The following is a 26,294-nucleotide window of genomic DNA, read 5'->3' as shown; positions in this document are numbered from 1 at the left end:
CATTCCTTTCTCATCATGCTTTTGCAGAATCAGCTTGGTGTTCTCTGAAATGTTCCTTTGGTGAGGTACAGGATGCTTTAAGATGCTCAGCTGCTTCTGGAAATGCAGTACATTTTCTTTGGATTTATTTTGTCTTTATGGTTAGTAGTGTTTTAAGGTATGCAAGTGATTAAAGTGGTATCCTGGAAATTGGGAAATCTGGGCTCAGAGTTGTTCTCTGTTGCAAATATCCTATATGACCTTGGTATAGCTATTTAATCTCTTCCTGACCCCTTGCTGGCTGCTCTTGCTAAAAATATGATTTGATTCTTTACGATGAGCAGGTGAATTGGGAAGAGGTTTGTGACTCGGAACACAGATTTTACTTTTGTTCTTTCCACCACAGTGGTACTTGGAGCCTTTTGGAATAATTAGGTCTCTGCTGTGTGCCATGTACTAGTCTAGTTCTGCGTAAGTGTAACTCCAGTCACTTCAGCAGCACGATTCCAGATCTTCATGCAAGTTTAAGCAGAATCTGGTCTTTACCTACTGCACGCCTCACTTTCTTTAGTAGTTTCCCTGATAAAGTGAGGATAGTAATAATAATCATCTGTAATTCCTCAAAGCATGAAAAAGAAAGCAAGTACTTGATTTAATTGAAATTTAAAAGTGCCACAGAACTCTTGGGTGCTATCTAAATGCTAATTTTGTGAGTAATTAAAAATACAGTATGATCTTGGTTCAGAAATGATTTTTTCTTGTGCAGTTGGGGAAAAGGAAAACAGAATAAATTTTTAATTCTGTTGAAGTTTCTCAAAAGAAGAAACACAGGCAGCAGGAGGAAGGGAAAATCATTGTTTTCCTGATGGTGTGGAAATGAGCTGGTATGGAGACTGTGTTGAAGGCAGTACCACTCTACTTCAGGAGGTAGTGTTACTAATTTTCCTGGATGCTGTTTCTGAACAAAATGAAATTTAGGGGTTCATTAAGCTGTGATCCATAATGATGCTATCATGTTATATCTTTCATACTGTGCTGAAGAATGATAGTCGTTCTGTATCGATGCTCAAGACGATGGAGATAATGCATCCACAGAAGAAACCTGCAGTTACTTAAGTATTTCCTCTCTGATGCCTTTTCCTTTTAATCCCAAACTGTATGTTCTGGACTGTCTTCCCCCCCCACCTTAGGATCAGATTTGTAGGGCAAGTTGGACACTATAAAGCTGAATGTCTGATATTTAGGTATCCGTGTCTGGAAGAGACATTTGTAATGTTGAGGTAAGAGTTTTAAATTTTCTGTAAACTGAAAGAGAATGGGTATGTCAAAGCAGAATACCAATAGTGACCTTGATGATCAATTGAACTATAAGGCAGCTGTTAGGGAACATTAAGGGTAAGGCTGGGTCTCATGTTTTCTTTCTCTGGCATAAATAAGGGGCTCCAGGTGGAGTTCACAGCCTTTGACCCCTGCACCTTGTTACACACTTGGGAGAAGACACCTGGCTTGCTCTTCTTTTAAAATGAATGCTATGCAGGAGTTTTATATATGTTTATTGGCAACTTACTGAAGTAGGAGACATATGGGAAAAGAAGAGCAAGGGGACAAATAAAAAGGGGAAGTTGGCACATAAGTAAGTCAATATTAGTACAGAGGGTGGAGGTCTGATTTATCTTTGTGAAGGGTGACTTCCATTAGTCTGGTGTTTTTCAAGCCCTGCAAAATTAGGAAAGACTGTGCAGCATTAATGCAGCTATTTTGGACATGCATAATGAGAGTCTTGATTTACCGAGAAAGATATAGGTGGTTCCCACACATGATCCACGTCTCATCAACATGTAGAAGGGTAATCAGGTGGACTAAAATGAATCCTAGGTGATGTCAGACTCTTCACTTCTAATGCCTCATCTAGAGTCTGCTGAAGATAAATGTGATCACAGACATCAGAGGATAAAATCTTGCAAATTTTAACTGTGGAAGACTTAAATAGGCCTGAGATGTAGGTGGGAAAGGCATTTGTGTCTGGATGGTGATATACAAGCATTAATGCTAATTACAAAAAGTTTCAAAGATAAGCAAGCCATCATATCAGACTAGCAAAAAAAGAAAACTTCAGGTTTATTCCATATTTTGGTAACTGCCACAAACTTGAAGAACAAGCATATTTGTAACTTCTTTAGTGATTTTTTTTTTTTTTTTGGTTTTGGTTTCACAGTGGGCATTTGCAGAGGTGGGCTGACTTGCACAGTAAAGCCTTTGAAACTGGCAAACTCTGAGCCTTGCTGCATGATTTAACACTTCAGCAGTGATACAGTTGTTCACAAACAACCTCTTTTAAAACAATCTCTTTTTTTGGTCTTTGAATTCACGTCAAATTCTTACTAGTTTTTATATTCGTGTTGTGTTGCAGTCAAGTTATGTGTTCCTGGAATGCCCTGAAGTAATTGTGAGCAGCATTTTGCTGAGGCTGTATGAACTCAGACCTATTAATGCACTACAAACTTATCTTGTATTCTAGATATATGGTGCCTTTGGTTAAAATGCCTTACTGACAGTTTTAATATCTTCCCTCTTCAGTTGTTTCTTCATATGCAATCATAATTATCTAGTGATTCTATTTTTTAGGGGGTTTTCTTGTCAGGCTAGTCTGTTGTTCTGGTTCTTCATGTGACTGGTGATCCTAATATACTGTGCTTCTTGGGGATGTTTTTAGTTGCATTTAAAAGTCTTCCCTCTGGCTGTTGAAAAGGATGTAGTTATTTTTCTGCATTACCATACCTGTCAGACCTAGGTAGTGTACTGAATTGGACAAGCATGCTAGATGTAAAGGACAGAATACAGTAAGTTGCTTTTTTATATTTGCAAGAATTAAAAGGACAAAAATGAAGAAAGGAAGATTCGCAAGCCTAACAGTTCTGTAAATTGTCTAATGGCACATATTTATTACACTTCCAGATTTAGCCTTTGAAACATGTAGTTTGTCCTTATGCAGTTTTTCTTTGTTCCCTTTTTACATGTAAGAGAAAATGACTACTGTAATTGAGTGAATAAGGCATTGCAAGTATATTCAGAACCATTCTGTAGTAGTCAACAGGCAATGAGACAGTGTCCTTTATTTAAAAACAAAGAAAAGGAAAGGAAAGTACCATCATGTCTGTTCATTACTGAAGGATAATAGTCTGTCAATTGTTAATGCTAGTTTTTTCCATTAAAGCCTCTGTTTGTATTGCACACACATACCCTCCAGCTTTTCCCAAAATAATGTTGTCTCAACTTAAAATTTTCATGCTAGATGGAAAACCTTTTAAAAAAATTGAAAGGAAATGGTGAATGAAGATGTTTGTTTCAAATGTGTAGGGTTTTTTTACCTCAGGTTTCTTTTTCTCTGAAAGATGACAGTTGCCACTGCCTCTTCCATGAAGAGGGAGTAATAGAATTTTCCATGTTTTGAAACTTGTTTGAATAGTACCAGATCCATGAAGCTTTTGGTTTTGTTTAAGGCCTATGTGCTTCTTTGGACTTTGATGCAGGTTTTTTGCCTCTGTGTTTTCCTTTCCTTCACTTTTGGTAAATGCTTCTCCCTGTTCTTCGTCTATCTTTTTCTCCACCAGACTGTAGTTCAGATTTTTACTTTTGGTCACCAGCATCTTTTTTGTTTCTTCTTCCCTACCCTAAACTGTCAAAACAGTGTGGATGGTGAACTTAAAAATACCGGCTCAACTTCCTTGGCTTCGTCAGCCTTGTTGTCACATGAACTTCTACCACTCTCTTTAGAAGTTGAATTGCTGAAGCTTCTGAGAAATGCCTGTGAAATAAGAGTGCTCTCTGCAATACGTGCGGGTGCTTGAGAGATGCTTTTGAAGCGTGTCCTTTTGTGAACTGAAGGAAAAATGTGAAAGGCTCTCCTTTTGTACCACATCTCTGCTCTTGATGATTAAACCTTTTACTGTATAGCAGCAGAATCTTCTCAAGTGCACACACTGTATCCAATGTAGAGGCAGTGTTATTTGGTACTGGAAGACAACAGCTGAGAAAATGCCTTCTTGCTAGAGAAACAAGAAAAAGTGTCGCAATTTTCCCTCTTTCAATATTGAAAACTAATCTGTACTTGCGAAAATAGAGGGTCAGAATTGTGTTTGGAGAGCAACAGTTGGGCACAGTTTTATATCTGTTTCATAACAGACAAGGTTGTCTTTGTACTAAGTGTATCAATTTGGGAACACATCCATTCCTAGAATATGTGATAGTCAGGAAAATGTCCTTGAAACTCAAGATACTAGAAACAGAATCTGAGCTTAGAAGAATGTATAGCTTTGCTATGTGGAGCTATGTCTGGCCTATCAATCCCAACACATTTTGCAATGAATGGACGTTATGCTGTACATGTGTACTTTGCTGCTACAGGAATTAATGGGAGAGGGACACTAGAAGGCTTGAGGTGCTGCTGAGGAAAGAGTGCACTTTCTGTATCACTGGACCAGATACAGTCAGAAACAGATATCCTCTACTGCATGCTCAGGAGAGTTGTGTGAAGGTTAATATATAGAACTGGAAATTGTATGTCAAGTCCTTCTTATTTGTTATGTGCCTCAGGCTGAGACTCTTTGGCAGCATTGGCAACCCCTGAAAGTATGTAAGTGCAGGGCCAGGCTTGTTTTGCTGCTAAGGGATGCCCTGGGTTTCAGCTCCTAGGTGGTACCTGAGGATGCTGTGGAACACGCTCCCATGCGTGCAGCCTGGATAGTCAGGTGGAGCCAGGGCCTGGGATGCTGCTTCCCTGTCTGCCAGCAGCTGTACTGGGCTCAGTTCTTCCTAAGCTTGCTGTGAAGTTACTGGTATTTGAGTTATAGCAGGTTTATAGCTAGGAGCATGGGAAAAGAAGCTCATGTGGTTCAGTGTAACTGTAGTGTAGACATTGCTTTAAGAGAAATGCCAAAATGTCAAACACCTCTATTTCCTCTTACATTTGATGGAAATGAAGAATGCTGTCTTAATATGAAAAAATGTATTAAACTTTGGAAACCTGTGTTTGAACTTGTCACCCTTTATTTGTCTGTCTAATGTGTTCTTGTTGTTATCAGGTGGCTTGTTGAGAGGTTTGATTTATTCATATTTATAAGGGATTTTGAGTACCTCAGCAGGAAGTAAGCAAAAGCCTCAGTGGTAGAAGAATGAACAATATGATCTGAGAAGAATTGTTCATTCCAGACCTTTTGCTTAACAGTTAAGTTAGATGTCATCCCTGTGACCAAAACGTATCCTGTTGACAATCATCTTTGCTGAACAAATACGGGATTTGAGCTACCCTTTCTCCCAGAGAGCTATTATGCCTAAGTTATTCATGAATCAGTAGGAGAATTCTGGTAATCTTGTATTGTTGCTGGTCTTAGTAAGTCAGTGCTGTGATAAAATTCCTTCTGACTGGACTCATCTTGAGGATATGAGAATAAGATGTGCAAGACAGAGACAGATCATTGCTCCTCTCAGCTGCCCTGTCCCTCACCATCCGTGTGCTAGATCTTCTTTTCATAGCTGTTTCTTGATGGTTATTGGTCTCAGAAGGATCCCATGGAAACAGGTCAGTAGCTTGTTGTGATGGATTAGCTATTGGAACTTTATCTTTACAAAGAAAATACATGTGGTAACTCAGTTTTAGATCAGACAAGCAGAGGATCAGTGCCTGTTCTGTGTTCATGCAGTTTCCAAGGCTTGAGGGCATTGCTGTGACGTACCAGGGCTCTCTGCAAAGCTTTGGCAAAGAACCACCAGGTGGACCCCAGGGCTGAGAGGCCACGTGTGGGACAAGGAATCCTTCCCCCGTCATCTTGTAAGAGCAAAAATAGCTTTCAGAATGCTATTATGGAAGATTGCTTCATATGGGAACAGTTTGGTGTGGGAAGACACAGACACTACTTACACTCAAAATTGGTGCTGGTAGTTTTTTTTTGAAGGCAGGTCTGCCTGCTTGCTTATGTCATTAGCATCTGCAGCTGCTCTGAGTGGCTCCTCTGGTCTTCTCTTCATTCTTTGTCCCTGCAGGGGAGCCTGTGAAAGCAGCTGCAGCTGCTGTGGAAAAGAGCAGGTGAGACCACGCTGACAGACACAGCTCTAGGGAAAAGTGGCATAAAAGCTGCTCTGTGCTAATGGCTCGACTTGGGCAGTCTGTCTTCTGGTTCCATCTACATGCCACATGCAGCATTTCTGGATCTCCTAAATAATTTTACTTAGGAGAGAGCTCTGTCTCAGTTCTGTGCTGATAAATCTGAATTCATCTGCCTTTAGCATGATACTCTCAATGTTGTAGCCCACACTGTCACTGTCCACTTACGAGTTAAGCGTTTTCTGACACAACCTTTTTTGCACTGACCTGGGGGAACTGTTGCTGTAGCAAAAATGTTTAAAGCTTCCAGGTGTACAGCACTGGAGTAATTGTGAAAAGCAGATGTCAGAGACCGAGGTGGAAATGGATGTAATGATGTTGTGTGCTTTCCATGCTCTTTATCTACAAAATCTGCTTAGAATCTACAACAGAGCATGGCAGCAAAATATCTCAAGCGTCTCTGTTATAAAGCAATCCACTTGTACAGGTTTGCTTGGAGACATAGTTTACCTCTGCTAATTTTAATGCCAAGACTTCAGAAGCACCATTTGCTTTTAAATGTCTCTCACTGTGCCTCAGTTTTATAAGAAGTGCCCAGATGGAATTCATGTCCGTTGTCATTAGGGAAACATGGGGTGCTGTGGAGGCAGAAACTAAGAGTTCGGAGACTTCTATCTGCCCGGGTCTTTTCCAAACTCATTTCCTCGCATGCTCAAAATCAAGAGAGACAGGCAGAGGCGTTAGGCTACCCATCTCAGACTTGGGTGGCCTTTACAGACTTCCATCATGACCTTGGACATGCCGTTTGGGACTAGATCCACAAAAGCTTTCAACAAAGGTAGAATTTAGCAACAGATATCCAAAATAATAATCTTTCTCTTCCAACCATGCCTTCCAGGAGGAAGGGAGCAGTCACTTATACCCAAAGGATGATGCATCTTAAACCACAAGGTGCGAGGGAACATTGTCACTCTTATCTTTTCCACTGGCTGGGTTGAGCACCTGTGCCACCTTGTGATGTGATCTGTTCTGAAGCCCATTCCAAGGAATCTAAAGCACCTCCTGCTCTAGGAATTTGTGTCCATTTTCTTTTTATTTGGACCTGTAATACAGGGGTGATAGCACTTCCCTGCCTCTCAGGAAAATAGAGAAGGTTGATACAACAACACACCGAGAAACAGTTGTGCTGCAGCCATATGAAGTACTCAGTACAGATTGATCCAGCTGTTCATCAGTATTACAATTGTTATTGGCCTCCAAAGTACCCAAACCCATTTATCCAGGTATCAGAGCTTCCCCCTGATATTTTCACGGACATAACATTGTTCTGCAGTACACTGAAATCATGGAGGCCATGTAAAATGAAGAATAAATCTTAAATGGATTTTTGTACAGAAATAAATAACATGGGTGTTGTACTATTGATTGTTACTGTTCACAATTAGCTGGCTAAGAATCTCCTGGGTTTAATTGCATTTGTAGTTGCTGAAATGGTGGTTGTTGGTCTAAAAGTCAGCTCTGTATTCACAGAAATTGGAGAAACTTTGCCAAGGAATGTATGTCTCCAAAGAGCGTGCTGGGCCTCAATTTTAATATGGTTGTTCAAATACTAACAAGCCAATGCTGCAGTTCTCTCACTCTGCACAAGCCTTGCAGAGCACCTTCATTTCTAGGAGGTCTGCAATTTCTGATACAGTTGCTGAGCAGAACGGTTGGAAGACTCGCTTTAAACTTCATCAGTTGTTATTGCTTTGGGATTTTTGGCCACTGGTATGGTGGGAAGGAGGTTGAAAAATTGTGGAAGAGTCCAGAGTATGGAGACTGCATCATGCGTGACATGTTGGTGGAGGAGGTGTTGAGATGGTAGATGCAGAGCATCTGGCTGGCTTTGGAGGAGTGCAGGAAGAAGTATCTGCCTTTTTCTGATCTCTCCATTTCTCAGTAGGTAAATTTGCATTCCCTGATTTTTGCATTCTTCCCTTGCCAGAAGTTACTGACCTCAACAGGCTGTCAGGCTAGATGGGCTTTTAGTCTGATGGCTCTGCTCCTCTGAAGTCTTGTCTTCATCAAGTCATTTAAACACTTCCTTCACGTGTGAATTGCCCCATTGAAGAGACAGAGGGGAGGTGTGGAGCTCCCACTTGCAAAGAAGTACAACTTAACTTTCTGAAGCGCAGGATGCCAGCTGCCTCTTTGAAAGGAGGCAGCACTCAGACTTCTGCTCCAGCAACTGAGTCTGGAACTAGTTCGTTCTAGTGTCAAACCTTTCCCTTTTGTGGAAGGTATGATAGAGGCACATCTGCAGGATTTCTTTGGCATATTTTCCCAATTTTTTTTTTGTTGTGTTTTTAATACCAGGCATAGCAATTATCCTTATGTATTTAAGTATATTTCATTTAATTTACTAGAATGCTGAAATGAGCAATGAGGTCAGAGGTAAACTAAGTTTCCAAAGCTATACCCCTCAGCCCTTTCTTTCACAAGTTGTGACATATTTTGTGGATTCCTTTAGTTTGACCTTCTTTCCAGATGTCTCTTTCAAAACAATTGGTCAGGGAGCACACTATAGTTTACTAAAAGCATGGAAAAAATGCATATTTACTTGCTGAAAATAAGTTTACCTGGATCAGAGATTGTTATTTAATTCTGCATGTCTATCGTAATACTAAATTATGGACCTGTTGGTTAACTGAAAGGTCAGTTCATATCCAGAGTATGTTTCCTTTCAGAAAATCATTTACGTGGTTACAGGTTGCTCTCAAAACCCTCTGTTTTTCAAATGTTTTTGATAAAGTAGCAGATTTCCCTGCATATATCACTGAGTTACTTTCTCATGTCATACAATAAACCAACTTGAATTCAGCAGTGTAGTTTGTGGCTGGATTCAAGAAAGAAATTTGAATGTAAAGTTGGAATGTGCGAGTTTGTTTTAGCAGAATGACACAGGCTAATTTTTTTTATTTTTTTTTTTCCCTGAAAGCACCAAACTTTCAGTATTATTTAGCTGTCTAGCGCTCTGTACATCATGGAACAATTTCTTCCAAGTGCATGTGCTTGATTCCTGTTCAGGGCACATGTGGAAAAATTGTTGTGAAACTCATGTTTCTTCAATGTGCCTGTTTGCTTTTAAAGCAGCATTTTTAAATATGAACATTTCCTTGTTCAGTCTCCTCTGTGCCATAAATGTATGTGTATATATGGATACAGTTATATATAGATTTCAGTAATCTTTCTGTTTACTCTAGCACTGGTGTCTTTGTCTGGCATCAGCATTGTTGCCATCAGTGACAGATTGGAGTTGTTTTGGGGGATGGGAGCGCAGAGTCAGCTGGTCTGTATTTAATCTTATTGCTGTAGACTTGATCCTTACTAAAGGCAGCTGCCAGTGCCTGATCCTGTACTAATTTCTAAGCAGTGGTCGGTCAGGAACTTCCTGGCTGTTTAATTCTGTCAGATGGCACAAGCGTACAGTCGGGACACCTTGTTGTCACTGGTGTGATACAGACCCATGCTAATGCTGGGCTTGCCTGTGTGTTTTCTCTCCTGGTTGCACGTATACCTGATTATGAATTACATTTAGATCATTCAGATTTCTAGAGCAGGCTTTCACTTGAGGTTCCACTGGGCTAGCCGGTTGCTTCATGTTTATGGGGTTTGATTGTTTCAGTTCATTTTCTGGTTGGGATAAGAATATCCCTTCTTAAGGGTTTCATTGTGGAAGGTAATAGAAGAAAATAAAAGAAAGGTGATTTGTTGTTTAGCTGGGCAGTAACCAGTGTAGCCTACTGCTGGAGTAAATATGGACATGAAGGCTTGTATTGTTTCCATCTAGGATCTTTGGCAGTTTGTTTTGGAGACCACAAGACAACCCTTCCTGGTTTTTAATCCTATTTCTAAAACAGAAATCGGCTTCTTTGTTCTCCGGTTAACTGTGTCACGTTATGCCAGTAACTTAACCCACAGATTTCAGAACAATGTGAGATAATTAATTCTTTAAAACTCTGTCAGGTAAGAAAGTTAGATTAATTAAAATTAAATTAATTAATTAAAATTAGATTAATTTTACAGATTCATTAGTGGGGCATGTGTTTAATTATCTTGAGACTGATACATACTACCCAGTACTAACCATACTACCTGGAAGTGGAACACCTTGGTTCTAACCTTACTTCCTGGCTTTCTGTTAATTTTGATTTCAAAGATAGTTTCTCTTCACTTGCTCTCTTGGTAAGTAATTTTGCCCCGTTTCTACACAGCTGTCCTCTTCAAAATGTATAGAAGATCTGTATTATAGTGAAAGAGAAGGTATCAAACTGAGGACTTCATATTTGCAAAATCTGTTTGCTGTCTGTTTAGACAGCTTGTTGCAACTGTGTCTTTCTTAAGGAGCACACTCTCTTGCCTTAGACTGTTTCCTTCTTTTACCAATAGGTTTTCAGTCAGGCTGTGCTTCAGTGAACATGTCTCAGTGCCAAAGCCAGGTTAAGCAGTTTTTCTTCCTAGCCATTCACTCCTGCTCCGTTGCTGCCCCTTTAGTTCAGCATGTGTGTTGCCAAGACACTGAAGTGTACCAGGATTAAATATAACTTGCTGGGGGTTTTTTTCAGGGTTCACTGTGTGGCCCCTTAGACAATTGTAGTGGCATCCTTGAGGGGCCTGGGAGCTGGAGCGTGCAGCTAAGGGAGGAAGGAAGCAGAAACTGCATAAGCTGGTTTTGTAGCTGAGGAAAGAAAAATGTCCATGGAACCATGGTTTCAGACTGCCACAAGCTTGCCAAGGAATCACATCTGCTCTTACTTCAAAGCCTGTAACATAACATTTTCTTTTTTCTTGAGAATATTGCATTGCTTGTAGATATATGTGGTGAAATATTCAATTTCTTTTAACTCATTCCCTTCTCAACTAGCAGATGGAAAACTTGTCAATGTAGATACTTGGGGTTTTAATACTTTCAGTGTTTTTGGTAGTTCTCTTTCATGGTGGTTGTGACTCTGGTGACTGAGATGTTATCGTTCCAGGCAATTACTCCCCCCAAAAGTCGCTTTTATTCCAGATCAGTGTTTTCAAGCCAGCTACAGCATTTGATTTTTTTCTACATAGGTTAGACTGCTGGCACAGTAAGATACTGCCTAGCTGTCTCCATTTCTTTCAAGATCAGACTTCTCTTTAAAAATGGGAGGGGGAAGTTACATTGTATCATCTGTAATCCTTTTTGTACATTTTTTGCGAACACAAAGTTTTAAATTTAAGGAGAAGTTTAAACATAAGTCTATTTTCCCCAAGCCAAATCACAGCTAGAATGAGGCTGTTCATTCCACTATAAAATTGTGTCTCTTCTTTCAGTACATTTCCACAATTTCTGTAAGTTGCTTAGTGTTCCAAAGTAACCCTCCAGCAAGGAAGACCGTGCTGTTTTCAGCAACCTGGAATATTTTATCTTTTCAGATGCGGGTGTAAGTCACAATTGTTTGTATCTTACAGGCTCCCACTGATGGTAACTCTTGCCCTGCAAAGCTTTGCCCTTGATAAAGAGTAATGCTTAAGATGTCAGCCCTCTGGAAATTCAGAGCTCCGTAGAGCTCTGTAGAAATTAAACTCCTTGAATATCCTGTTTACAAATCCTCAGATTTAAATCCTTATTTTGTTGGAATTCCTTTAGGCGAAGATTTTGGGTTTCCCCATGGTATGCCTGGTTCATGCAAGTACGGGCATAATAAAATGGTCTGATGTTATCACCTCAGAAAAACTCACACATAAGTTTATGGTAAAGGTACTTGGCTTTTCTAGGGAGATGAAGAAGCTGGCATTTTGCGTTGAGAAGCCTGTGTAGGCAGAACATTTAACACAGCAGATAGGCTTGTGGGTAGTGGCATTCAAAGAGAGAACTAGGAGTTTTTAATCAGTAGAAATGGGTAGTGTTTTTAACTGTTAGTGTGGGCTGCTCAAGATCAGCTCAGGTATCATTTAAGACAAGATGAGAAAGCTCAGAAAGTGCATATGCAGCAGTAACAGAAAATCATTCACCATCTGAAATAAGCAGACAAATATGTGAACAGGGGTATAGGTCAGTCTCAAGGAAAAGAAAAAAACCGACCAAGGCTGGGGAAAGTGCAATATTTCCTTGAAGAATAATGTGCTAACTAAGCAAGAAACACAGTCAGTAAAGGCCATTTGACACTTAGGAGGAGCAAGGCCTCGGTCTCTTGCCATAACTACCATCGTGTGGGGCAGAACATGGCAGACTGCAGAGTGTGTGCACCTAGAGAACTGTGGAGAAGGCTGCCTGTATAAGAAACGTCGTCAGGTTGCATATGATCACTGGCTACAGGAAGCTAAGGGTTGGGTGTATAAATATTAAGAACTAAAAATGGTACAACAAACCATACAAATGAATCTTTCATTAAAAATCCAACATAGATAATTATGCTCCCTACTTTCATCTCCTTTTAATGTTGAAAAGTCTCCACAGGGACTTCTCTCCAAATAAGGAAATTTATTTGGGTTTCGGTTTTGAGGTGTTTTTTTTCCTTGTTTTGTTTTTGTTTTGGTTTTTTTTCTTTTAATAAGAAAAGGATGAATTTCAGAGAGGAATTTTTTTTTTATTACTACTTGAGCTTCTCAAAGGATATTGCAAAGAAGGAAGAGCAAAGTGGATCAAACTTGTGGAAAGTATATGACATTTTCCTTTTTGTAAAATAAAAGAAACAAGGCAGCTGAGTTTCTAAGGGCCTGTGAGGAAAATAGCTTGTCTTGAAGGGCTTAGGTCATAGTTTTGCTGAAAGTATGTAAGAGGGCATTTGTGTGTCCATGAAACCCCAAATGCAGTAAATAGCTAAGGTGCTCGTTACTGTTTATCCTGCTTTTGGCAGTCCTGAGCATGGAGGTAGTTGTCTATATTTGTTCACTTTTCAGCTAGTATACCCCAGATTAAGAGTCATCCATGAAGGGTAGGAAAAGTGGCCGGGGGTGGGGAGGGGAAACAACAACCCAAAACTTTCTTTCAAAAGGCCTGGAATCACTGATGATATCCCAGGATGCAGTGTGAGCTAGGTAGAGATCTCAGTATTCCTTAAATATGAAGAAAAAAGGCTTTTTACTGCATTTGGAAAAAGATCTCTCAACTGGTTTTGGCCAGATAATGATGACTTCCCAGCAGAAATGGACTTGGTAGGAATAAGTTAATTCTGAAAAGAGCTTCAAGAGAGGAAGAGCATCTTTGGGAACAAATGGAACTGACCAATTAGGAAAATGTCAGCAGTGCTTTTCCTTTGTGCTGGAGCCAGCCACCACTGCAGCTGCCTGCCTGCCTTCTGAACATTTGCACAACACTGTTTCATGATTGGAGGAAGCTTGCCAGTAGTTGAAGCTGAACACTTTAAAAGAAAGCATGTTTATTTTAGTCTGTGTGAAGTGGAAGGAGGACCTACTTAGAATTGTGTAAAAATTATTTGTTTCACATTTATAACTTGGCAGTACAATGACTTACGAATTTGGAGTGTGAAACTGATTTGAGAATCTGTTCTGAAGCTGGGGACTTCATTGCTGCAGGCCGAGAATTAGTGTTTTGATAAACCTTGATACCTAACTCATGGATGAATGTTTGGTGCTTGCTTCAGAGAAATCCGGTTGCCTCTGTAGGTTTAGGTCTATAGACAGTTTATAATTTTGTTTGTTTTTTCCATTGTCAGATGCTTGTTGTCATCCTTTTGATGAAGGGATAGTTGCACATTTAGCTCAAGTTGCATTCCTTTGTATTGTTTTTAAAGTAAATTTTGAGGTAATGGAAAGAACCCAGACTGCTGGAAATAAGAGCAGCTCTACTTCCCAGCCCCTGCCCCAACAAAGAGAGTTTAGTGTGCATCTCAATGGGACAAAACTTTCTCTGCTGTCATCTATTTCTTATCTCTGTGTTTGGCTGGAAATACTGCTTTTGGAAAATCAGTAGTTTACATACCTATTTAGTTCCCTGGGTTCTCTTTCCTTGATTGTCCATGACAACAAATGGTGCCATCACTGACAGTGCAGTTTGTCATGGTATTATCTCTCCACAAATAACCCATTTGAAACTGCAACATATATTCCACACAGCTACAGTGGTACTACCAGCAACAGCTGCCATGTTTTATGCTCAAATTCAGCCTTTGGCACAAAAAAATGTGGGTCCCTGTAGCAGATTTCTGTCCCCAGCCTCTGCCTGGACTCTGGAGACCTGATTTACGTGTCCGAGACTCTGTAATAGAGTTACTCTGGGAATATTTTAACCAGTAGCTATAGAAGAGTACAAGTCAGGTTAGAAAGTTAAGGGCAGTGCATCTGATTAGTGTAAAGTAAAACATATACTCCAGACATTTGTTAGGTAATTTTGACAATGGAATTCAAATTGGTATTATTATTTTGATTGTTAACATTAGGATCTGCAGGTTTATGAACTACTCTGTGCTACAAAATGGAGATTGATGCACACTAAACTGTAATCCACTCATCCATCCTAAAGCTTCTGCTAGAGACCCATTTAAATTCCAAACAGTAGAATTCATTATCTGTCTCCAGAGAAATTAATTTTTCTTAAGTGTTATTGCGTGCAATGAGCTATTAGAGGGCATTTTACAGCAAGCAGGCGAGGAAGCAGCTGTCTCTAGCATGCAGCTATGGAACTAATGAATAAAAAATTTCCATGGGCAATACAGAAGTACAAGGAATTCTCTTTGTGGCCCAAGACAGTCAACAAATATGGGTTCAATTCATTGCCCTGCCAGAGTTTTGCTGTGTAACCTACAGTGGGAGACACTTTTTTTCCAGTATAGATTCTTGTTTTCTGTCTAACGCTATTCAGTGTAATTTGCATCAAGTTCATGCTTAAAAGCATGTTACCTAGTTGTGGACAGTCTGGTGTCCCAGGAAGTTTGTTTCAGTGGGATGCAAGTGACCTGTGTAGTCACAGCCTGGGTGCTATAGCCTGTCCTCATAGTGCTAGGCCCTCTGTAGGCAATGTTAGTTCTTTTAATTCGGACCTTCTGGTTAAAATGGCCTGACACCAAATAAATCTGACTCTTCCAAAAACACATATGGACTCTAATGTATGTTTCCTTGTGAATTCTGGCAGTGCAGCCCACTTCAGGGGTGTGCCCTTAAAGCAAAATCATATAAAGTGAAATGGCTCTCTGGAATAAATTGCTAACCCCTCAAGCCCTCCTGTCCTTCGACTACCAACACGAAACTGTGGATGGTGTTTGAAATGATAGGACAAAAGCTTTCTGTATCCCTGTCAGACAAAGAGATGCCAAAATTGAAATTTCTGATTATACTGTTTAAAATATCTATTTTCTGTGAATAAGGTATGGGGGATAATTCATTTAGGAAGGCTGACAGACAGTCAGTTGGCTGCTCTGTACAGTACTTCCCAGTGTAAAAATAAATGGCAGATGTTTGACACAGATACGTCAGGATACTTAACTTCGGGTTAGGGTTTGCAGATGTTACGTGTTTTGTGGAAGCTAAATCTCTGCCTTAGGGAAAGGAGGGAAGAGGTACATGGCACCAAACGCTGAGAAGCATGTCCTGTATGTGACTAATGCATCCTGACCTGTGGACACTCTGCCCCTTTTGATGTTAAAAAAAAAAAAAAAAAAAAAAAGCTATTACTAGTAGTGAACTGTTTCAGTGATGCAGTTTTGAGAACCCTCATTTGTCCTTGGTAGGCAAAGGAGTTCAACTGCCAGGTGATTTTCTTCATCTTGTAGAAATGTCCCCATAAGAGGATAGCACTTTGCTGTTTTAATGGCACAGAGCATTATTTGTTCCATCAGAGCAGCACCCAGGAAGTGGAGGTAAGTTTGGGCACACAAAATCAAGTTCTTGCTTCCTGATAGGGCTTACCAAAGAGGATTTTTGATGACAGATTGGTCCAAATGTTTCACCTCTCTGAACTGTTTTAAATCCTCTTTAAAAGACATGGTGCAGCGCTTTATGTTGGGTGCTGTTTTGGTTTGCCTTCAGAGCAATAGCAGTAAGGCTGCCAGTTTTGAACTTTGCAGGTCTTGAGAAATGGATGAGGTTGGATAGTTTATCTAAACACAATGCTTACAGCTGTGTTTCATTGGATGCACTTAATGGCAGACACTTGCATGACAGACTGATTTGTTCATTTTCAGAGTAGTAACTGATTACATTTTCTCTTGGCTATGGTTCAGCTAAAGGTGCATTGTCCTGTGCGTTGTTTCCTTATCTCAGCTGCTAAGTCATTACTTTGGAAACAACTCTCTTGTTTGGGGTTGAGCGGGTTGGTTTTGATTTTGTTTGGGGGTCTTTTGGTTTTTCTTCTGCTTTTCAGGGCATGTGTATGCTGGGGAGAAATGAAACAATGCTGATTTTTACTTGTTATTAATAATACAGAGGTCTTCTACAGTTTTAGGATTCAATTCCAGGATCTTCCTCCTTTCTCCCCACTTCTTCCAGCCTGGCTTTATCATGTTATTTAGTAGGAGTTTGTCACTATGCATAATGAGCACAGCAGGACGAGTAACATGCAATTTGTTTTGTAAGTTGCAGAAGTTGGCTGAACATAGAATGTGTGGATCTCGGCCCTCTAGACCCAGCATGAATTTGAATATGAAATATTTAAAAAGTTAAAATAAAATGTGATTGGTTTCATAGCTCAATAATTTACGTCTCTTGTGGTTTGTTTGTCTAGGGAGACAGCAGCAGCTGGAAGCTGAGCACCAGTATGTGGAGGCTGATCAAGACCTTCACAAAAGGATGGGGCGTTCTGTGCAGCCACCTGCAGAAAGACCTGGAGAGAGGCGAATGGCAGAAATGAAGAAACTGTATGGTGCTGAAGCTGCCAAAATCCAGGCTATGGAGGCTGCCATGCAGCTTATCTTTGATAGAAACTGTGATAAAAAGCAGCCCAAATACTGGCCCATTATTCCCCTCAAGCTGTGAGTACCTGGACTGTGCTCTGACATGGCACAGGGCTGTAGGGACAGCTGCCTCAGGTTGTGCTGCTAAAAGTTTTGGTTTTGGTTCAGCTTTGGGGCAGAGGCTGGCAAGGGCAGCATGTTTCTTTGCCCTGTGTTCCTTTTACACTGTCTGTCAGCGATGGTCACGGTCCATTCTACCTACATAGAGTTGTCAAGTAGTAATAGGAGGGACAGTAATATCAAACCTGTCTAAAGTCATAGTTTCACTCATTTGATACCTGCCTGCCTTGCTTGCAAGGAACATAAGCCTCTATACTCAGTGAACTGGGAAAACTTAAAGTGATGTGAAAAAGCAAAAGACTATACGAATTGTCTGTTCTTCCCATTTAGGAAATTGAATGATCCCATTTTTCAGTCTTGTTTAACGTAGCAGCATTTGGATCCTGTTTAACACAGCACAGCTTGAAGTGTTATGTCTGCTAATCTTGGAATTTTTTTTTTGAGAACCGGGAGCCCACTGGCCAAGATACAACATATCAAATTACCGTAGCCCAGCCATTTGAATTCTTTTTCAGAGGTTTATAATAAAGCAGGAAGTTTTTCTTCCAGACTGATACTTGTCTGGCACAAGTTTGACTCTAAAGCAACATTATATAGAAAAATGTTTTAATGAAGGGGGAAGGGGGGGAGTCGGCAAGAAGCCTGATGTGGCCCTGTCTGTTAGAGATCTGTTTAGCAGAAGAGAAGAGGACAAAGCACTCTTGGGGCCAGTGCCTACAGTGATTTTTGCCATTCTAATAAGAAGCATCTAGTTGGTTTCAAACTTTAAAGAAGATGTATTAGTTTGATAGACTAAGAGTATATCTGTACGCTGTATATTGAGGTGTGGAAGCCATGTAGCCCTGAGGGCTATGTTTATTTTAGATGCGGCTTTCTGATGGCCACCTGCATATTCTATGCACAAAGCTTAAATGTAGGCAAGTTAGATGTGCCTCTGTGCATACTCATCCATCTGCGTGGGCTATTTGGCTCCACTTCTATCACTCTTTACTTTTGGTCAGCTGTGCTTTGCTCCACTGATAGCTGACCAGGTGGAGTGAGGGACACAAATGGTCTGTGTAAGAGAGGCAAAGCTGGCCCCTCAATACTGGTGACTCCTTAGAAAATGGTACCCTAAACACTTCCAAGGACTTTCTGTGAAGCACTGCTGCTATGGATCATTGTGTGCTGAAGGGCTGTAGTTTCTATTAAGCAGCATTTCCATGCCAGGGCAAAGGAACCTTATACTGTTTTAATTGTGACAAACATTCATGTGCCTATCTGGCAACAGAGGAAGGTCCCAACTAAAATTCTAACTTCAGTTCATGCCCGCTGCGTCTGGTGTATCTCTGTAGCATGTGTGGTTTGTCATACCCACCAGCAGTTGCTGTCCCCTCTGCAGCAGCCAGCTGCACTAAAACAACTCTGTGGTGCAGTTTAAAGTATCTCTGGGTTTGCTAGTAGTTACTATGTTTTTTCAAAGCAGCTTTTTCATTTCAGTTCCACCTCCTTCACTTTAGATGTGATGAGATGGAGTTAAATTGAACATGGAAATTAAAAGCCCTCAGTCTCCATGACTTATTGCTGGTGTGATTAATCTAAATAACTTGTGTGAGACAGGAGAGGGAAAAGGGTTATGAACAGTCCTGCACTTGTCTTCACTCTTGGTTTTGGTGGGTTTTGTCAGAAATTCAGTGTTTTGTTTGGGTTTCCATTTGTTGACCAAATAAATTCTCTTCATAACACCTTGTAATTTATTTTTTATTTTTTTTATAAACAAACTTCCATACTCCAGCACTCCAGTTCTTATATGCTAAAGCTTTCTTTTGGCTGCTGTATTGTTTAAGGAAGATGGAACTTAAAGCAAGGACAGTTCTAACATTCAGAAGCATGAAGAGTGTTGACAGGACTTTCACAGGAATGCTAGTCAATACCACATGCGTGGTATGCTACAAAACGAATGGGAGGGCTGTTGCATCTGCTGGGGGAAAACCCTGTCTCAGATTAACGTGCATAGTTCTCTCTTCCAATTTGAAATGTTTCCAGTATGGTGATGGTGTCTCCCCCGTGCAGTTCAGTACAGAAGAAAGAAAGGATGGGTAGGACTGGGCTGTTCTTACTTTTCAACCCAACTCCCAGTTCTTACTGTGTTTTTTTTCTGCATCCAGCTGGTTCTTCTAGCAGAAGCAAAAATTCTGGTCTCCAAAAGTATTTGTAGAGACTTCATACAAGACAAAAGTTGAATTCCTTTCCTACTTCATCTAAAACATTCAAGCAATTTCCTTGCCTTTGGTTCTTTTACCTATTTCTAAGAGGGTTTAATCTGTTTAATGAGGTTGGAAGTAGAGAGAACTGGATGAAGTGTTCCCTAGGAACTATGTACTAAGGCCTGCAAGGGAGGAATACACTACTGCAGACTTAGAATTGCTGCCAAATAATCTCTATGCTGCTCCTGAATTTCAGGAGATAGGCTGTTGCTGGTAGTTGGCCAGATGTCCCATTTTGCTGGTAGTTCAGTGAAACTTGGGAGATTTTGTGTTGTGGTTCTTTTACTCCATCTCCCATGTCATTTTACATTTCGAAGAAATATCTCATAAAAACGTGATCATGGAAGCAATGCAACTACAACTCAAAAATGCCTCTGTTCATTTAGAATGTCTGTAACATTCACCTTCCTTGCACGTATGTATTATGCTGCAATCCTCAATCATGGGACCATGTACACTTGTGGGTTTTTCCCCCAAATACAATGTTAGGCCAGCCTCTTGACTAGAATGCAACTGTGATGCTGCGGACTTGATTCTTCCTTGTCCAAAAAGTTGCACCTTTGCTTTCAGTTATGCCAGCTGCTTGTACAGTCCTGCCCAAAGGGAATTCTTCACTTGCTGGTGGTGCTGTTCCTCATGAGCTTTTCCCAGCTCCAGTAGAAGGAATTACACCCTGAAGTCACAAGTACAAGTTGTCATACAAACAATTAAGTCAGAAACTGGTTTGCTCATTTGCTACATGCAAATATGCAAATCAGCCTCATCTTCAGAAGAAGAGGTTGTGATCGGTTGAAGACACTTGGAAGATCAGAGAAAAATCATAGGTCTTTTCTACTGAAAACATTTATTAAATCAAAAAACCTTTCTGAACTGGCACAGTATAAATTTAACGTACAAATGAAGCAATGACCTCTATGTTTCCTACTGAAAGAAAAGCTGCTTACTCTTACGCATAGGTGACATTGTCAAGAACACTTGTCCTTTTAGAATTATTACTCCATAAAGCAGCTGACAGTTTAGTATGCCTGTCTGTAAAGCCAAACTGAGAAGAGACTAAACAATTTTGATGAACATAACTTTTCTTTTAATCAACCTTATTGGTAAGTAGTCACCCTTTTTGATGGTAGTCTTGCATAATGGCTAGCTGCAAACATCTTTTACTTAGAAGAAGTTTTAATAAAAAGCAACCTAAATTTCCGTAACAGCCTTTGTGAAGCATAAAAATGTATATAATCCATATGGATTTGTTCACTCATGTCTTTTTCTCTTTGCAAAATCTCACTCATTCATTACATGAAATATCTTTTAAATATTGGCATCTTCATCTCTTGTTGCATTAATAGGAGTCCAGGTCTTTGAATAGAAATTGAGAAAAGCAAGAGACTGATACAGCTGCTTCAGTTTGGATTTTTAAGTATGATTTTTGGCATGCTGGTCTGAATATTTTGGCTGAAAGAATTACAGAGGGGCCAAGGTTATTGCCGAAAATGTGAAATACAGTCTGTCAAAAGGAATGAATCATCCAGAACCCTGTTTTCCTTCTGGTTTCTTAAAAGTGTAAGTGACTGGGGAATATACTATTTAATAAATAATACATTCATGCTGTGACAAAATTCTGTCTTCATGTTCGTGTGCTAATTCATCAACCATCTACCTTGTCTAACCGGCTCTGTTGTCTCCTGTGATCCTGTCTGGACAGTCCAAAGGAAAGAAACTCTCGTGGCCTTTCTCCTAGGTAGAATAGCAGCCTGTGAGGGAGTCTCAGCTGCTCCTGAAGGGTGGTTCTAGCCAGAGTGTGAAGTTCAAGGCCTCACATCCCTTCATATATTCTTGCATAGCTGAAATTCCTGAGCTGGTATGCAGAGACATGCAGTGGAGCTCTGGGTGAGTAGGTGATAAACCATGACGTTGCTATTCGGGTATTCTCTTGGAGACCTGGCTATCATGGAGGAAGAATTACTTGGGCTCAGTCCATTCTTTGAAGTAGGTGTGCACACATACATCAGCCTCAACTATTCATTTCAGCAGGGCAGGAGCAGCATGGAAGTTTTGCTTCATCAAAAGCGGAGAAAGACTTGCTCATCTTGATCTTTGTGTAATCGAGATTCTCTGTGCATGGATTCTATTAATTACACAGTCATAGAAAGATTTTTTTTTTCCCTTTAATCATGAGTCATTTTCTTCTAAGAAAGCAAGCAAACAGTGAGAACATACATAGTTTTTGAAAAGAAAATACTTTTCAGCCTAATTGTGCCAATACCACTGCTGGTTCCATAAACTACACTGAGATCTTTTGCCTACAAAGCCTTTTGAAAAGCCAAAATACACAAAACTGCTATCCCCATGACTGCTGTTTACAGCCATCCCAAAGAAATACCTTTGTGAGGAGGAAAGGATGAGAAAAGTGGAAAGGATTGGTAGGGATTTTTTCCAAATAGAGTTCAAAGTGGTCCTCCTTAATTTTTAGACTTTGTTTTAAATAAAAGCAACCGTTTACCAAAATCTAGGTTCAATAAAGTTGTGAGGCAAAAGTCTATCAGGGCTGTTAAAAATTAAGTTACACCACTGTCTTGGGATGTCCCTAAGCGGCACCTTACTGGAAGCTGGGAAGGGGTAACAAAATATTGCATTATTCATGGAATTTTCTTATAGTGTCCTCTAGAGAGCTGCCATTGGGTGATGGCATAGGAAGCTAATTAGACTTATGTTTACAGTGATTTTTAGACTCTTTCCACATGCTTATACTGAAGCTCAAGATTGAAATATCAGTCCTGAGGTTCAGCTTTCAGCTATCCCGTGCATCCTTTTTCCTAGGTACAGAAATTGCCACTGTGGCTCAACTCCACCAAAGTTTACTGCAGTTGAGGTCTGCCAGCAGCTCTTAACCATGTGATCACTCCCTCGCTATAAGTCAAAAGGAGTCGAGTTGGACCAGTGCTACTTTAAGCTGTTTAATGTAACCTAGTTTATTTGTCATGAAAAGGATTAAGGGAAACACTCGCTTGTGCAATTGGATGAGCAGGTCTAGAGGTGGCAAACTCCACAGGCGTGAGCATTTGTAAGGCAATGTTGCCACCGCTAGAAGAGAACATGTGAGCACATTGTCATAGTACTCGGAGCCTTCAAGGATTTTTCCTGCTTTGGTATAAAAACAATCCCCTTGCATTTCTTTCATCAGGCATGTTAGCCAGCTTTTTCTATTACAAAACATCTAGAAAAGCATGTGTTTTATTTTCCTTGTTGAACACAGAAGGTAATGCTCATGCTGGGCAAACCCACGGAAGGATTTATCCCAGATTTCTAATTATTTTTTTCATTGCGACTTTCTGTGTAAGTTAGTGTCTTGAGTTAGTAGGTTTGCAGACACTGTGTCAAGGAGCATACTTGCAAGATTCAGGTTCATACCCTTTGCTTTGATGTGAACTGTAGCTGGAATTGGAGGCCCAAGGTTCAGTCAGTCCTTTTAGTCTAGACATGTACAAGCATCCAGCAAGAAAAAGTCCATGCCTTGTATTTCATTCATTGTGATTCTCGCATAGCAAAGTCTTATTCCCATCCTTTGCACTGCACAGGAAAAGATCTCCTGGGTCATCATGTCTCGTTTTTGCTACCTCCAGCAACCACATCGTCTAATACATTTTGGAAACTAATTAGTATCTACTTTAAAACAAATCCCATTTCCACCCCCACTTCTGCTAGTTAAGACTGCATGGCCCACTTCTCACTTGCAAAGCATGATAAAACATCGAGACTGCCACAAGCTTAAGTTGTCCTTTGTCAGAGAGCTCCAGAAATCTAAGTGCAGGTACAGATTATGTATCTTGGGTTCTGTTGTACTAATTATAATACTGTAACATCCTCCCCCTGGACAGAAGGAAAGGAGTTATTGCTGTGACAGAAGTAAATGCTTGAAGCATGTTTTTACTTAAGAAATAATTCATCAAAGGCCACACTTCTGGTCTGTAGCATATTCCATGAAATGGTTGAGTAATAACTGAAGGCTCCCATCCCACTATCCTCCTTTCGTGCAAAGTGCTGATGTTGAGCTAAAACTTTAGCCAATAATGCTGCAATGCACTTGAAACACAAAAGTTTGATGAGTTGCTCCAAACGGAATAATCCTTACATGACTGCAGAATATAAATCTGAAATGGACTGTAAACCAAAAGCAATCAAAAAAACTAATAGGCATTACATAATTATTACATCTGGGAGGATGGTAACATTCATGACTTTTTCACAATTTTCTATATATCTGTTGATGTATTTAGGATTTCCAGTAATGCCAGATCACCCTGTGCTAGAGACAAGAAAGTATTTGTTACACAGAGTCTTCCGGAGCATAATGTGACTTTTTCCCTTGTTCTGCTCTGCCACAGGGCTGTCTCTCAGCAGTGCCATGGCTGGTTTGTGGTCCTGTTTTGGTGTCACCACCCTGGGTGTTCCTGGGGCACGCATGAAGTCCTTCCTTAGCACCTCTTCGGAGAAGCCCTGCAGCTGAGCAGCCCTCACAGTGGCCATTTTTATCATTATATACTGGTCCTGTGGTCTTCATTATGTTATCTTTTTTTTTGCTGGCCGTTAAACTCAGATCATGCAAACCCTACTGCCCGTTTTGAGGCTTGCTCTTGCTCTGAAAGCCATGATACTGAGCATGTGATGTGGTGCCATGGCAATGGGTCGTGATATCATAAATGCCAGATGATTAATTCATTTCTGGGACACACCAGAAAGAACAGCTGCATTGTGCTACAGAAAGTCCTTCCTCCAGAACTGCTCTCCTCTACCAGCAAAGAAAATAGAGAAAATGACTGACAAAAGTGTGCAGTGCTCCCTCCTTTGCTTGTTCTGTTGAGCAGATCCCTCTTCAGGTCACCTACAGCTCCAGTGTGAGAGCATGAATGTGTATCTCCGGAGTGCAAAAGTGCTTCTATATAGAACTTTAAAAGAGATCAGTTATTTGTCCTTCACAAATGTGTTTCACTATGCAGACCTGCTCTAGAAAGATGTCCTATACTTTCCCTGTCAACAGCAGTTAAATCTTGTTTGGAAGGAGAAAAAGAGCTGCCTTACTGTAGTCTCCTCCCTTCAATAGCTGTTTCAGTCTTTCAGTGTTACTTGCATTAGTCAAGTCTAGCAAAATGAAATCTGTTTCTACAGCATGGCTACGGCTAAAGGTTTTTGTAGTAAATACACTGATAATAATTTAACAGCACTAGTGGTTTGTGTTACATTGTGGAAACTGTCATTCCAGGCATAGCCTGCAGTGCGATAGTTCCCATCTATGTGACAGAATTGTTCACTTCAGTCCAAGAAGATAACCACATCCTACTGGAATAAAACATACCAACGGTTTATATTGTTGAAACTTTAAAATACTGTATTAAAAACCAGTAATTGAACAGTTTTGTTTTGCTAGTTTAACTTCCTTCATGCCAGGCTTTTGAAGCGTGAAATGATGTAAACCCACTATAATGCTAGAAAACATGCAGCAGAATCTCAAGTACAATACAGATATTAATTTTTTTTGTAGTAGGGTGTCCAAAATTATAATAATTGTGAAGAAAAAGTGGCAAAAAAAATTTTGTTGAGTTTGTTGATATTCCAATATTATTTTAATTTCCTGGTTCCCAGAAATAAAATTTGAGGGTTTTTTTTTATACTTCTTAGCTGAGCAACCTTTAAAATGTTGAACGGCTTAGCAGCCTCACTTTGCAGGGCTTGAAATAACATCCGAATGCATACAGAATGTAGGAAAAATGCCTACACTGCTGCCATCCCCACAAAGCTACCTGGAATTAAATGGATATGCACTGTGATGCATTTTTCCGGCAATGTCCGTCATACTTTAGATCTTCAAGGATCCAGCTGAGTGGTTTCCAGGGTTTCTCTTACGTCAGTCATTTTCAGTCCACCTATCCTCTCTTCTTGCTCCCTCGTCTTTTTCACAAAGGCTCCTGCCTAGCTTGTATCCCTCCACCCCAACGCATGCTCTTCTGCAGCCCGATTCTGCTCTCTCAGCTCTCAGCTCCTACATTCCTGTCCACCTCCCACACGCAGGGCACGAAAAGTTGCCCAGACACCCAGCAGCAAGCAGAGCAAATGAGAAGGACTAATCTAGATGACCAGAAAAAGGTCCGTGCCTCTGGCACCGTAAACGGTGAAAACAGAAAGTGCCAAGAGCCTGCCCACAGCGTTGTCCCTGACCTGTTGGCAGCTGAGGGAAGACCACTCTCTCCTCTTTTCTTAATTAAACCACAAAACCTCCTCACTGCTGTGCCAGTGGTGGGAAGGGTGTCACTGCCAGTTCATATCTCCCCACTCTGGGTAGACTCCCGTCAATCACCCAGAGTAAACATCCCCACTTCTCTTAACAACTGACCAAAGCCTTTCTAAAGCTGCAGTGCAATGAAACCCCCACGATCCTGTTTAGCACCAGGGGAAGCTTTTGTAAGACTTTCCCCTAGTGGGAGGAACAATTACTGGATACAGAGCCTGGACTTCACAATCCATCTGCTTAATTTATAGTGTGTCTCAACAGTACATCTCTTGTCAACTCCATCTCTCCAACGGCAAGGCGTAACTGTAATTTAGGAGCTCAGCCATTTGAAAGACCAACCAAGCAACCATGATCTATTCCCACCCAGCAGATGAGGACATTGCTAAGGCAATTTCTCAATTTAAGAATGATTTTTTCTTTTTCTCTCTTTTCAGCCCTCTTTGCCAGCTGGCATCCCGTTTTCTGCTTTTCCAGCGGGCATTGCTTCAGCTCAGCATGATTCTTCGGAGGGGGAGCAGTAGCCTATTTAGAGCTTAAAACACACAGAGATTTAGTGGCTGGAACCCAGGAGAACAACCTAGCAAGAAGCTGATGAGGGCATTTAGCCAAATCATCTCCAAAACACTATTGTTAAAAGAACCTGATATGCATGTTAAGTAAACATCAAATATGCAAAACCCAGCACATGTAACATGCAGATAATAGCATAA

General features: G+C 40.5%; 1 protein-coding gene across 3 annotated transcripts in view; it reads left to right on the top strand.

Annotated features, from left to right (window-relative positions):
* GEMIN8 (gem nuclear organelle associated protein 8) overlaps positions 1-20,886 on the top strand; it is a 29,813-nt gene extending 8,927 nt beyond the window's left edge. For all 3 annotated transcript variants that reach the window (XM_049834198.1, XM_049834196.1, XM_049834197.1), the window contains 2 exons: positions 16,770-17,016; positions 20,648-20,886. In XM_049834198.1, the coding sequence (XP_049690155.1) occupies positions 16,770-17,016; positions 20,648-20,663 (263 nt within the window). In that variant the 3' untranslated portion in view covers positions 20,664-20,886. The remainder of the gene's footprint in view (positions 1-16,769; positions 17,017-20,647) is intronic.
* The last annotated feature ends 5,408 nt before the right edge of the window (positions 20,887-26,294 follow it).

The sequence above is a fragment of the Accipiter gentilis genome, chromosome 31, assembly GCF_929443795.1.
Source record: "Accipiter gentilis chromosome 31, bAccGen1.1, whole genome shotgun sequence".
Taxonomy (NCBI): Eukaryota; Metazoa; Chordata; class Aves; order Accipitriformes; family Accipitridae; genus Astur; species Astur gentilis.
Note: the sequence above shows the minus strand (reverse complement) of the source record. Positions and strands in the feature narration are given on the sequence as shown.